We start from the raw sequence: 14259 nt of genomic DNA on the forward strand, positions 1-14259 counted from the left end.
TGTCTAGGCAATATTTTTTTTTATTATTATTATTATTTTATTAATAGTCTAATTGCTCTCCTCACTGATTTGCATAATTTCATTTGATGTTATTTGGCTATCTGGTTAATGGTCTGATAGGACAGCTTGCCATTCTTGTTAACAAAACAAAATGAAAAAATGAAAAAACGTATGTGATATCTAGTCTGAAAGATACCTCTGTTTATTATCATTTCCTATTCCCTGCAGGCTGCATAGTTTAGCAGTTAGGCTACCTGTAAAGCCATGTGCTATTACCTCTCTTTAGGGGTTGTTAATGCGATCTCCAGTTTAGGGGGAGGTCGGCATAGGGGTATTGGGTACATAATCACCTGTTTTTTTTCTTTTATACAGTGTATTTTATGTTTTCTTGAATGTATGTTTTCTGTCTGCTCATCATTGGGACGGTTTACTATTGGATCACCCAAGTGTTCACTTCAAATATTGTATGACTCCACAAAGTAGCTGTGCACCCTGCGCCACACGTCTCATCAGCTGGAATATTAAGGGGATGAACCATCCAATTAAGCGTACCCGTGTTTTCACACATTTAAAATCTTTAGGCCCGGATATAGTTTTCTTACAGGAGACACATCTTCTGGCTACTGAACGTTCTAGATTAGAAAGGGGCTGGGTTGATCATATATTCTGCTCTAACTATGGGGCCAGAGCCAGAGGGGTGGCAATTTTGATTAAAAGGGGGACACCCTTTGTCCCATCCCAAGTTATCTCTGACACAAATGGACGCTACATTATAGTCTCTGGGAAATTGTTTGGTACTCCCATCGTCCTAGCCAACGTATATGGTCCAAACTGGGACAATCCACAGTTTTTCTCACGACTTATAGCCAAGTTACCAGATATCAATTCACATCATCTAGTATTGGGAGGTGATTTCAATTGCGTTCTTGATCCGGTTTTGGATAGGTCCAGGGTCGGGACCCAAACCAATGTCTCCAAGTCTGGGGAGGTGCTTCTGTCATTCCTAAATCATTATAAGCTACAGGACCCCTGGAGAAGCTGCAACCCAACAGCCAGGCAGTATTCTTTTTATTCTCCAGTACATAGGTCATATTCAAGAATAGATTATTTTCTTGTTGATGATAGGTCTCTGTCTTTTGTCAGCAATTCCAAATATCACAGTATTATTATATCAGACCACTGCCCTCTACAGTTAGACCTCCATATGCCTAATGGTAGCACTAAACATAGAACGTGGCGCTTTGACCCACTGCTATTAAATGACAAAGATTTCACTAATTTCATTAATAGTCAAATAGACTACTTTTTTGAGACCAATACAACACCTGATGTGTCCTATAGCATCATTTGGGAGGCGTTTAAAGCGTATATAAGAGGACAAATCATCTCCTACTCAGCCAACTTGCGATCTATGCGTAATTCACAACTTACTAAATTATCTAAACAGATAAAAGACCTGGACTGTAGGGCTGCTTCTGATCCTTCTGATTCTAATCTGCACAAAGAGCGACTGCTACTGCAATCAGAGTATGACTGCTTATCCATTAGAGACACAGAACAACTCCTTTTTAAATCAAAGCAAACATACTATGAACACAGTGACAAAGCAGGCAGACTCCTCGCTCATCAATTACGTCAGAAAACTGCTAAGACCGCCATCCCTGAAATCCGTATTGCACCAGGTCAAACCACCACCCACCCACAGACTATCAATGACCAATTTAAAGATTTTTATGCAGACATCTATACATCAGAGGCTAATGCTAATTCTGGGGAGATCCAAAAATTCCTGGATAAACTTGACATTCCACAGATTAGTACAGAAGCACAAACACTTATTGATGCCCCTATAACATGCCAGGAAATCACACAAGCCATCAGCTCTTTACAAAGCGGTAAAGCAGCGGGCCCCGATGGGATATCTATTGAATTTTATAAAGCTTTTTCAAATAAATTGGCACCTATATTAAGTTCTCTATATACAGACATTTTATCCACGAAGAGAATGCCGGACACAATGAATCAGGCTGTAATAACAGTCTTATTAAAGAAGGACAAGGACCCCCTGGAATGTAGTGGGTATCGCCCAATAAGCCTCCTTTGCTATGACTACAAAGTTCTCACAAAAATTCTAGCACGCAGACTGGAAACTGCTATTTCTGATCTCATTTCTCCTGATCAAACAGGTTTCATACCTGGAAGGCAATCCTTTTTCAATATGCGGCGTCTTCTCAGCATACTTCATTCTAATCATTCCTCTGATACACCTGAGGTTTTACTCTCCCTAGATGCTGAGAAGGCTTTTGACCGCATTGAGTGGTCATACCTCTTTGAGGTGCTTAGTAGATTCGGTTTTGGCCCAACATTTCTCACATGGATGAACATAATTTACAGTACCCCGCAGGCAGCCGTGCGCACTAATTTTATAAATTCAAATTTCTTCACCCTCCAGCGTGGGGTGAGGCAGGGTTGCTGTCTGTCACCTTTTTTGTTTAATTTAGCGATTGAACCTCTGGCCATAGCTCTCAGAGCTGACGACAGAGTTCCTGGCATTGTTAGGGGGGGCTTCACTCATAAGGTCTCACTTTACGCTGATGACCTTCTTTTGTATCTTTCAAACCCCACAGCATCCTTACCTTATATCACTCATCTCCTGAACGATGTTAAAAGGATATCTGGCTACAAGTTGAATTTCTCCAAAAGTGTTCTATTTCCCATTAACAGTTTGGCACAGAATCTCAATTATAATGCTTGTCCATTCAGACTGGATAGAGAATCCTTTACCTACCTTGGTATTGTGGTCACACGCTCCTATAAGAATTTGTATGAGGCCAACCTTAAAAAGCTAATTGAGAAGATGAAAGTCAATTTGAAGCGGTGGTCTACCTTGCCCATCTCCCTAGCAGGTCGTGTCAATACTATTAAAATGACAGTCCTCCCTCAATTTTTATATGTATTTCAAATGCTACCATTGTTTCTTCCTATTTCCTTTTTTAAAGACCTAAATTCACATATTTCATCATTTATTTGGCACAAATCTGTTCCTAGAGCAAGAAGGGCTATTTTAGAGATGCCAAAATCAGCTGGAGGACTTGCACTTCCCAACTTCTTGTTTTATTACTGGGCGGCCAATATCTCCAAATTACCCTATTGGATAACATCATTTAGAACAGGGCAATGCCCTACGTGGGTTGCCATGGAAGTTGAAACATGTCCCTCTACTACACCGTTACCCACCCTTTGCATCTCTCTATACAAAAAATCAAACTACTCCCCTTCTAATCCTGTCACAAAACACTCACTCAGAATATGGCGCCAATTCAGGAAACACTTCCGGCTAACCCATACAAGTGGTTTTATGCCCTTGATCCACAATGATATTTTTCCTGCTGCAAAATCGGATTCAGTTTTTCGCCTATGGTATGATAGTGGCATAGTGTTTTTTAACAATTTATTTGTGAGCAACACCTTTATTTCTTTTGAGACTTTGCGTAAGGATTTTACACTACCCCAGGCTCACTTTTTTAGATATCTACAGGCCCGCAGCTTTGCCAGAGAACACTATCCATTCCCACATCTTTCTGACAACGATTTGCTGGACAAAATTCTTGGGCGTGATCCAACCCTGAAGGGCAACATTTCTTTTATTTACAACATTATTTTGAATTTTAATATGCCTTCGACAGAGAAGACTAGATGCGCCTGGGAACAGGACCTTGGTGTCCAGCTCTCAGCGCAGACCTGGGAAAGTAGCCTAGACTTCATCCACACCTCATCTCTGTGCCTTAGACATCACCTGATACAATTTAAGATACTACATAGACTTCATTTTTCTAGGGATCGGTTAGCTGCCATCTACCCAAACACGGACCCGCATTGTCTGAGGTGTCATCATGGCTTAGCTACCACTGGGCATATGTTCTGGTCATGCCCAGCGCTAACAAATTTTTGGACCCACATATTTGAGGCTTTTGCGTATATGTGTGGCAGGCCCATCCCACCAGACCCTATCACTGCGGTTTTTGGTGTCACAGCTGGGGAGGTTCAGATCTCTTATTCCCAATCACGTGCCATCGCATTTGCGTCACTTCTGGCTAGGAGACTTATCCTGCGACAATGGAAGTCAGCTAACCCCCCATCTTTCATTTGCTGGGTTAAAGAAGTCCTTGCCTCTCTACCCCTAGAAAAATTGAGATACTCAAGAGGTAAATGTTCTAATAGATTCCATAATACTTGGAGTCCTTTTCTAGAATTCACAGATGATCTGTCCTTTTCCTGATTTTCGATGGCACGTACGTGTCAGCTGGACTGGTGGTGCAATGGGTGCAGTACAATTGCACTATTTTGTCTAGTTTGTTTAGTTTGTCTCACTAACAAACTAATAGGGTGTCTTCCAAAATGTTTTTTTTTTTTTTTTTTTTTCCCTCTAAGGTAGCAGACTTTTGTTTGTTTGTTTGTTTGTTTCTTTCTTTCTTTAATTGTATGTGTATGTAGGTATGTACCCTGGGGTGGGTGGGATCGGGGATGTTTCTGTTGTTGTTTGTATAATTGAACTGTGAAAACCTACAAATAAAGTTACAAAAAAAAAGAATATAATATAGATTATCTATCTACTACTTATTTAATAATGAGAGCTTTTGCTCTTCTCAAACGCAATGTAGCCAGCGTATTGTATCAATCCAGTTGTATAAGGTGGGCCTAGATCCCACCCACAATTGATGAACTGTGATGAGCTGCCCTATTTGTGATATAGAGCTTTTAGACTTTTTATATCAACGCTACAGATTTTGCGGCTGGTGCTACAAATCGTTCAACCTCTGTAGCACCAGTGCTACGTGCAAAAAAGTACAGCCCTCCACTCTCACCCACACTACTGATATAGACCCACAGCCAAGTTACCACTACAGGGCAAGTTGCACGGAGGGTTCAATCTAGCTAGCTATTATTAAACCCCCCTAGACCAATGAGCCATATCGATGAATTAGGTAGACTGGCCTAGTTTGTGTTGTGTGGGTTGACCCCATTTAGCATCAGCATGTGTTGTTTTTGTGCCATTTCTGCTGGTTCGCTGCTGGGTCACTCAGGAGGGCAACATAAACATTACTGAGGTCGGAGCGGCGCCATAGCAAGAAGTTTTGGCTGTTTTAAGAAATGTTGGTAAGATGTTGCTTGTACCCAGCTTTGTCGAAAAAACAACCATAACTATTGTATCTATGAAACAATGCTGCATAAGATGTCCAACACACACACCGCTAATTCCTTCATTCATGAATTACATTTCAATAATTCTAAGAAAACATGTTATACCTCACAGTCCTTCTTTCTTCCTTGACATATACTGTAGCTTAATGGAAACAATGTCCTACTTAGCCCCCCAGCTTAATTACCAAAAAGGTTGCCATGTTCCTATAACAGTTCTGTAAGGTTTATTTGGTTTGCTCTGCTAGGCCTAATTACAATAGAAAATAATATTGTCTTTAACAAAATATTACTCGTTTAGGCACAAAGATAAATCAACAAAAGGCAAGGCAAGGCAACATAGGCAAGCTTTTTGTAAGTGGTCACACTGCTCTTTCTCTGCGGGTAAGGCTGAAGCCTTCACTGGTAGAGACTCCTCTAGCCTCTTCCTTATGGATCTGACAACTCAGGGTTGCAGCCATGATGATCCCAATGACCTGGAGAATACACAGAGAAACAGGTCATATGAGATGATCCACAGTTCATCTTAGAGAAATAATTATGATTTAATGTTGTTATTTAATAATGTTTAAAGCAGCTGTATTTAAAAAATGTGCAATCCATCTACAGAAAAGCTATATTCTCGTGTATAATAAACTACTTAGTTGGGAAGAGTTAAAAGACTTTTTGTTGTCTGGTCGCTCTGTGAAGAGAACCGGCTTTGCTAAGATAACCTGCTACAAATACTGCTGGTTTGGGGAGATGGGTAAGTTGTTACTCTCTAGAGCTTGTGTTTTCCCCTCTATCTGACAGAAAATGGAACTCGCTGTCATACTGTAATTGAAAACATGCTTTTCCATTATTGTGACCTGTTGGCTGAGGCATTAAGTCTTAAGACATCAATGTTTTGTTATTTCAATTGGTAAATTAAGCGGATAACATGCAAATGTTTCTAGGCTAGCCTGTAAGAGTTTGGACGTTTTTAGTATTCTAAAACCAAACATTACAGTTGCCATTGATAAAGGGCTTGTGAGCATACATTTCTATAGAGGTACTGTAGATGTTAGCAAGGTTTAAGGAAGAGGGGTCATACCGTCACAGCAGCCAGTCCAAACTCTGCCCCAAGTATTCCATCATAGACAGTGACATAATAATCACGTATGTCCTCCCGTATGTCCTCCCGTATGTCCTCCCGTATGTCCTCCCGTATGTCCTGCATGTTTGAAATCTTAATACAGAAAAAAGATTAAATTCTTCAGCAAATGTGTCAGTGTTTTGCATCATTTTTTTTTTTTTTTTTTTTTTTTAAAGAAAAGTTGGCCCAAACCCTTACTGAGTGTTTGGATTGAATCATAGTACAGTAAATCCCATTAAAATTGAAACTGCTTCATTACCATGATGGGCCTGTTCACTGCCAACAGCGTTCCTTTATATAAGCAGAAGAACAGTGCAGCACACAGAAGAACACAATACTGAAATGAAGAAATAAGGCAGGTGATTATTAAGAAATATAATGTTCAAATTTTGATGAGAATTGTTTAAAAATATTGTTCATACAACAACTTTTGCAGTGATAGTTGATAGGAAAATACTGTACATTTCATTGTTTACATTATTTTAACATATTATTATTATTATTATTATTATTATTATTAGCCTATTATTTAACATTACCGGTACATTATTTAACATAAAATACCACAAAAAACAACAGCTCAGATCAATTTCACAGATCACTTTTTGTGGCTCATGCCAATGATGTAATTTGAAAATGAGTTGGAACGGTACTGTAAACATGAGCACAAAACATTAGTGAATTCAATTATGTTGCCTAAGTGCTTGCCGTAATCAGAAGACACATCTGTGATTTGCTGACACCACAAATTCCAAGAAGGGCAATTCCTGCCGCAACTCCTCCAATAATATAGAATTCCAATAAAGCCTCAAATGGCATACCCTATAGTTAAAAATCAATCGGATTAAGTTAGACAAAAGCCATCAGCTCTTGTTTGAAAATGACAAACTTTTTTAATACAATTGGTGTTCAATACAAAAAGATTCCAATGATGGAATTTGATGTCACTTGTAAGATATAATTATTGCAATAAAGGACCATTTCTTACAGCATTTCTCGCAATTTCAATGATTATGATCAATGCAAAACCTCCCACCTATCAAGATATAGACAAAATACAATTAACAAAGAAATGCATAGTGATAATACGTTTTTAAAAAGAATAATTGGAATTAGTACAATTATACTGTAAATTCCAGCTTTCAACATAAAGACCTTAACTCATTGTACTGAAATATAAATTACAGAACCAAGACTAAATGTTTGTACTAATGATGATCTTCTATTGTATTTGTTTTTCAAAATAGTTACTTACCAGAAACAGTGAATTAAAAGCTATAAACAGTCCTTTCAAACACTTGTTAACCTGTGCCATGTCTGAGCGCTGTCACTCTAGATTCTGAAGTGATCACAGATGTCTAAATGATGTCTCCTGTAGCCTGATGTCTCTCTTCTTCCGCCTCAAACCATAACCTAATCATGACCCAGATTGCTTGCAGCTGAAAACTTAACCTCTGCTATACTGTTGTCAGACAGAAATAGCAGTAGAGATGTGATCTTTTTTTCTCATCAATGAGTTGGTTACTTATTGTATTATTAGATTATTAGTTATTAGTTATTAGTTATTATTAGGCTATTAGTTTTGGACCTAAAAACTTAGTTTCTTGCCAAACATTGTACAATATCTACTTAGAAGGACACTGTTCCCATACTTTGGCACACCATCAAATGTTTGACCTCTTTTGAAAGCTGAGAGAGACCCTGTAGAAACCTTTGAGTTACAGAGGTTGTTTGTTTGCCCACATTTGGGCCCTCTAGGTCACCAGCTACCATTGAAACACAAGTGAGGCCTGGAACCATGTGAAGCTGTAACTAGCTGTACATTTATTTGTGTGGGAATACCCTTTTTTGAAAATATTTTGGGCAGCAGATTCATGTGAAAAATATTTCTTTGATTCTATGATAGTCACAGCCAGTCTATGTGTGCAAGATATGGTGCATAAAAGTGATGTACAGCATGGGGAGAGGAGTTGTATTGAGAAGTGTCTGGTGTCAACCAGGCTAAGGATTCCGTAGAGTAGAGCAGGAAGCTAACATGGTAAGTGGATCGACTCTTAGCATGCACAATGTACAATATAGGCCCACAGTATCTTGTTGACAAACCTAAATTATGACCTATGTGACCTTCCATGTGTGTATGTACTCATGAAATCTGAGTGTGTGAATTGGGCCCCATGGGAACAGCACTCCTGTCACCGTGGCACTCTCTGTATTAGCACTTGACCACATGAAGGTTTGTCTTCTGTGGGTTCTGTCCACTCTGCATCCGTTTGTGCTGTTTTCAACGTGCTGTTGTGGTCCAGGGTCACATCTGTGGGCATATTGTGTGTTGGTCTACTTTTGATGCATGTCAGATGTTTGAAAATGACTGGGGTTGGAGCCATGTGGTCCAACAATGAAACAAAGCTAATGTTCTGGACTGTGTAGGGAAGTTTTTTGGTAAAATTTTGCTTGTACTCTTTTGTCATTAGGCATAATTACAGTATGGATGAAATGTGTTGGAAATACCCCCCCCCACACACACACACACCAGAGTCAATGGAGCTGAGGTCCAAACCAAACTTACAGTAGGGTATATATTTTCCTTGTAATTTTAATTACATTTCAGATATATTGCACCATATCAATAAGAACAGGGCTAATTTCAAAATTATAGGGCATTCATTGGATTTCTAAAATCTGCAGGGGAAAATTGCCTTCGTTGTAGGATAAATATTAAGAGGACAAGAAAAGCCAGGAGCATGTCAGACGGGGGTAGAGAGAGGGGGAGGGGTGAAAAGGTGCCCCAACCAAATCCAGAGATAAATGTCAAGAATTCAAGGATGGATGAACACGGGTGCAAAATATCAAAACAAGTTTAATAGCAAAATTCAGAAAATACAAAATACAAGACTTACGGTCACTTGGACCATAACAGGTGAAGTTCATCATGAGAGACCAGGCTGTGATCAGTAGGTAGGCGATGCTGGGTGATGGAGTCATTGGGACTGACAAGTGAGGCAATGATGTCACTGAAGTTGCTACAGTAAGCCTCTTTAGAATGATGAACACAACATTAATAAGATAACATATACTGTATATAAAAAAAACATCATGAATTCAGGTCATCATGAGTTCATGAATTTCCTCATGTTCAGTGCTAGTTAACTTAAACAAGTTATTGTGCATCACAATTTGTGCAGCGGAGTTATTTGCATAGTCAACACTCTTTTTAGGGCCCGAGCACCGAGGTGCGGCCGCTGAAGCAGTGGCTGCATCGTAGGTGCAAGGCCCTATTGTTTTTGCTCAGATTATTATCATTAATTATTAATTTGCCTTGTCTGTTTGCCTTTTTCTGTTGTAAATATGGAGTGTATTGAATCAAACTTCATCCAAACACTTAGATATACTGTACGTTTGGTTGAACAACAATCAGCTGGAAATAGAGTACTCCTCAAATGACAACTCTTCAACTGGAGGCACGGCTCCAGCCGTGGTGCGACTCCAACAAGGGGTGCAACCAGGAGGGTGACCCTGAGGACGAGGCGCTGGCCGATTTGGGTAGTTGCGATGGAACTCCAACAACAGACTCTGACAGCCAAAGTCGATGATGTCAGAGTGGGGGACCCAGCATCGCTCCTCAGGGCCATATCCCTCCCAGTCCACCAGATACTGTAAACATCCGGCCCGTCGTCTGGAGTTGAGGATCGCACGCACTGTGTAGGTTGATTCACCATCAGTATCTGCCAAAGGACCCAGCATCACTGGTCTAAGAAGGGAGATATGAAATATGGAATATGAGATTTTATAATGATGGCAACGGTAAAGAGTATGACACTGGGTTCACTCTCTGTAGAACCTTGACCAAGGACAAAGCAGGGAGTGAGCACTACAAGCAGAGCTTGATGTTCTGAAATGAGAGCCAAACCTGGTCCCCAATTTAAATAGGCCAATAAAATGAACACAGGTGCAGTTCATGATGTGAGACCAGCATCAGATAGAATGATGAGCATAACATAAAAGAACATCTAAAAGGTACTGTTAGTGTGGTCATACGCGATTTCAAGTCCATAACAGTTTTTGCCACATTTAGTGAAAATACAGTACATGCCCTCACGATCCGCTAGCTCCCCATGAGTACACTGTAAAAAAACACGACCTCTGTAAGGAAATTGGGGGAAGCCTGAAAATGAAACACTCTGTTTGGGAATACCCAAGGGAGGATTGAGCTACCTCTGGTGTATTTTGTTTTATCCTTGATTAAAATATAGTGTACATTGTTTTGGACAAAAGTGTCTGCTAAGAAATTTAGATATAAACATAGTGCAACGTCATGCTGACTATACAATAAGAAAAATATATAAGACTATACAATATAAGAAGAAAAGGAAAAAAAACAGATTAATTTTCATATATAAACAGATAAATACGTATCTAGTGTCTTGAATAAAACTTCTTCCAAACTCTTAGACATACGTTTGGTTGGACAACTCTTCAGCTGGAAATCGATAGTGTTCCTCAAATGGCACTGAAATCACACGCCGGGGCTTCTTTATCTGACAGGCCATGGAAATAGCCATGGTGATCTTCATGAGCTAGGCATGAGAAACATGAGATGTTAGATATTAACTTCATATTGCCGCATCTCATTACAAGTCAGAGCAGCACACATACAGAACATACATTTCAGCATCACCTGCACTTCAGGACCTATTAAAGGAGATCTTTAACCTAAAAACCAGGACATACTGTATACTGTACATGTAAGGGATAATCCGACATCATAATGAATGATCATTTATTAAGCATGATCATGATGATTTATTTTTCTGTCAAAAATGTGCTGTACATAAAATTATCATGAATTCGTGCATGTAACACTTCTTGAATTATTAGGGCCGCTACAAGAATCCATTATCTCGTGCATTTACAATTTTTATTAATTTGTCTTGTTGTTTATCCAAAACGATAAACCCTGAGTTGCTCTGGGGAAAATGGGCCTTATAATATAATGCTTAAGTCACTTTGGAAATAATTTCTAATACATAATCTAATTGATGTCATGCATATAGGGACACAAAAGACAGACTATGAACTGATGTTAATTCCTGATGATTCAAACGGTATTAAGGAATGAATAAAGCATCAGTCATGCGTTAACTCATGCATTCATTTTAGATATTTCAAGTACAGTAGCTGTACCATAAAGTAGCAATTTCCAATCTACCTGCCAAATTTGCTCTATTTCGGGCTGTTTTGCTGCCATGTCACTTTAAGCAAGACAAAAGACAACAACAAAAAACAGGATTCCAGCAGCTCCACTACTTGGAACCCTAACAATCACAGTGTATACCTCAGGGATGAAAAATCCAAGCATATATATCCAGCTTGCACCAAACAGCAGGAAGAAAGCCACAATCACGCAGATCATGTGTAAGCCGATAAGAGAAGAAAACTGTCAAAATAAGGATACTGCTTAGTCAAATACAAAAACAATAATGCTCAACAATGATATCACCCTTTGTTCTGTTCTTAACATATCCTGACTGTACTGAAATTATATGTGCTGAAAGAATGTGACTTGGTGTTTACCAAGGTTAGGGCAGATCTTTTCTCTTTGCTTGCACCGTAGATTCCAAGAGATGAAATTGCGATTGTTAATCCTCCTTGAAGCCCCATAGGCCATAATGGCTCGAACGAGAACCCAGATAAGAGATACTGTGACAGAGAGAAAGACATTAGTGATGACATCATCAGATTCCGACTCCCCCACCCCCACTTTGTACCACCCAAATGATATAAACCTGAAGATTTATAAACTATGGAGACCAGGTGTCATTGCAAGATATTTTTGTATATCAAGAGTATCAAGAGAATCTCATTTGTTTCAGTTTACTAGATAGTGTGCATTTTAGTATACTGAGTGTGCTCATTTACGTTTGTGGTGTCATTTTATTAGATTGTGCGCTCAATTTAGTAAATCATGCATATACCATGTGCACATTTTACTAAATTGTGTGCTTATTTTTAAAAAATTGACGAGAGCACAATTTAGAAAAATGAGTGCGCTATATTTAGCAAAACGTGTGCATTATTTAATAAATTGTACAATTAAGTAAAATGTGTGCACAATTGACAAAATTTCATTTTGTTCTGTTATATTCTTTTAAATATGTGAATCACTTTGTTTAGAAAGGTACTCTATAAATAAAGATGATGATTATTATATTATTATAATTATTTAGTAAAAGGTCTGCACAATTTAGTAAAAATTAGTGCATGTTTTCTAGTCTGGCTTTCACCAGACTAAGCTCAATCTTTGGATCATTTGGATAGTCCTACAACCAATCAGACCAATGCTACGGGTGGTGGATGAGCTAGTTTGTGATGTGATTGGTTCCAGCAAATGTGGACGGGAAGCAAGATAGATAAATGTTAGTGCAGGTTTCCAGCCTGCGCTGCCGGGCGAAATCCAATTGCCGGCAGATCAGGCTGGGTTTACCCAGTCTACATGTTTTCTGGATATACACCAAGAATGTATTGCAGTGACCCCTGCAGGGTTCCGTAAGAAACAGTGAGTATAAAACAGTGTGTATTTGATCTAAAGTGTGTTATACTTACCAGACAAACTATAACTAGTAAAACACCTCTCAGCTGAAAATGAAGCCAAATCAACATTATGATGGATAAAGATATAGTAGGCTAATCATATGAAAAGTTTTGGCATGGTTTTGTAGTTGGCTTGTTACAGTAACATTCAGTGAATCTCATTTAAGTACTGGTAACACAATATTCTTCTTTTACCTTAGAATAAGCTTCAAATTCTTGTTGACGCTAGACTGACATATAATTTGGAGAACACAGGGCCATATTTTTTGCCGATAAGAAACGGATGGTCAGATTTTTAGATCATGCGCCAGATGTCATTCATTGCCACACCCATGGGCGCAAGATTTAATCAAAGTGCAGCGCATGGCAAAAATGTCTCTTTATTGAGTGTGAGATGAGCCTTGTGTCACGCTTTGTGCCAGGAGCACAATGGGGCATTGAATACGTACAGTATGTGTGCCTGGAACACCTGGTATTGCAATATTCAGTAGAGCTACTGTATATCCGCCTGTGTTTCATGAAAATGAATTTTAAGCCATTACTTTAAGGTAAAAGAAATACATTGTGTTAAATCCTTTTTTACAATTATGAACTAAACAAGTCACTCACTAGTGAAAGAACGATGATGAAGATTAAGCTTGATTTTAGACACTGGCCGACCCCAGCCATTTCTGACACTAACAGTGAAGGATATTGTTTGAGGTAAACTCGTTGGTTCAGTTGACTCTCGGTATGAAACACAGGAGCTATCGTTGGCCTGGGAAGTAATTTCAATATGTTGGAAATGTTGAATGAGAATGAATGGAAAAATATTACAGAACAATAATGAATAATGAGGATGGCTGAAACATCAAACTAGAAAGAAACAAATGAATTAACAAAAAGTTAAAAAGAAAACATTCTAAACTTACCTGGATACACGCAGAGGAGCAACTGACATTCAAACAAATCAAAAAAAGGTTTCACATTTAGAAAAGGAAAGGGAGGGGTATTTCCAGATCTCAAGTATGGGGCATGAATGTACAGGTAAGGTGCCCTATATCAGAAGAAGGGGAAGATTATTGTGAGTGTGGGTGTGTACACATATGGCTGCATGTGGGCAAAGGGAGAATGCTGCTGAGCCACAAAACCAGTTTATTGTTAGAAAGCCATCTTGTAAATCTAGACAAAATTTACAGGAAGGCTTCTGATTTTGGATTATTTCCTTGTATGTGTTTTTTTTCTGCTTTTTTTGTTGTTGTTTTGGCTTAATTTATAATTATTTATAAATTATTTATAAAAGGATCTGCTTTGTATTGTTATATTGTTATTATTTTATACTATTATTTTTATTTTATTTTTACAGCACTTCAGTCAAC

The 14259-nt window shown here is 38.7% G+C and overlaps 1 protein-coding gene across 3 annotated transcripts; it reads right to left on the reverse strand.

Annotated features, from left to right (window-relative positions):
* Positions 1-9152: 9152 nt before the first annotated feature.
* On the reverse strand, positions 9153-13948 carry LOC134070886 (uncharacterized). Of its 3 annotated transcripts, XM_062527387.1 has the most exons (7): positions 13813-13948; positions 13511-13658; positions 12914-12946; positions 11885-12010; positions 11646-11747; positions 10769-10887; positions 9153-10061 (listed from the first exon to the last, which is right to left on the reverse strand). In XM_062527387.1, exons 1-7 carry the CDS (start codon positions 13839-13841, stop codon positions 9725-9727), a joined length of 894 nt encoding a protein of 297 aa, XP_062383371.1. In that variant the 5' UTR covers positions 13842-13948; the 3' UTR covers positions 9153-9724. The 3 variants fall into 3 exon arrangements, with proteins under 3 accessions (XP_062383371.1, XP_062383372.1, XP_062383373.1); XM_062527388.1 differs by lacking the exon at positions 12914-12946; XM_062527389.1 differs by lacking the exon at positions 11646-11747.
* Between the last annotated feature and the right edge of the window lie 311 nt (positions 13949-14259).

The sequence above is a fragment of the Sardina pilchardus genome, chromosome 23, assembly GCF_963854185.1.
Source record: "Sardina pilchardus chromosome 23, fSarPil1.1, whole genome shotgun sequence".
In the NCBI taxonomy this organism is placed as follows: Eukaryota; Metazoa; Chordata; class Actinopteri; order Clupeiformes; family Clupeidae; genus Sardina; species Sardina pilchardus.

Bases quoted from the DNA above. Each gene is read 5' to 3' on its own strand.
- LOC134070886 (XM_062527387.1), bottom strand. From the start codon at position 13,841: ATGTCAGTTGCTCCTCTGCGTGTATCCAG. The intron at 13,659-13,812 runs GTAAGTTTAGAA...ATTACTTCCCAG, and splicing joins GCTCCTCTGCGTGTATCCAG to GCCAACGATAGCTCCTGTGT. The intron at 11,748-11,884 runs GTAAACACCAAG...TTATTTTGACAG, and splicing joins AAAGATCTGCCCTAACCTTG to TTTTCTTCTCTTATCGGCTT.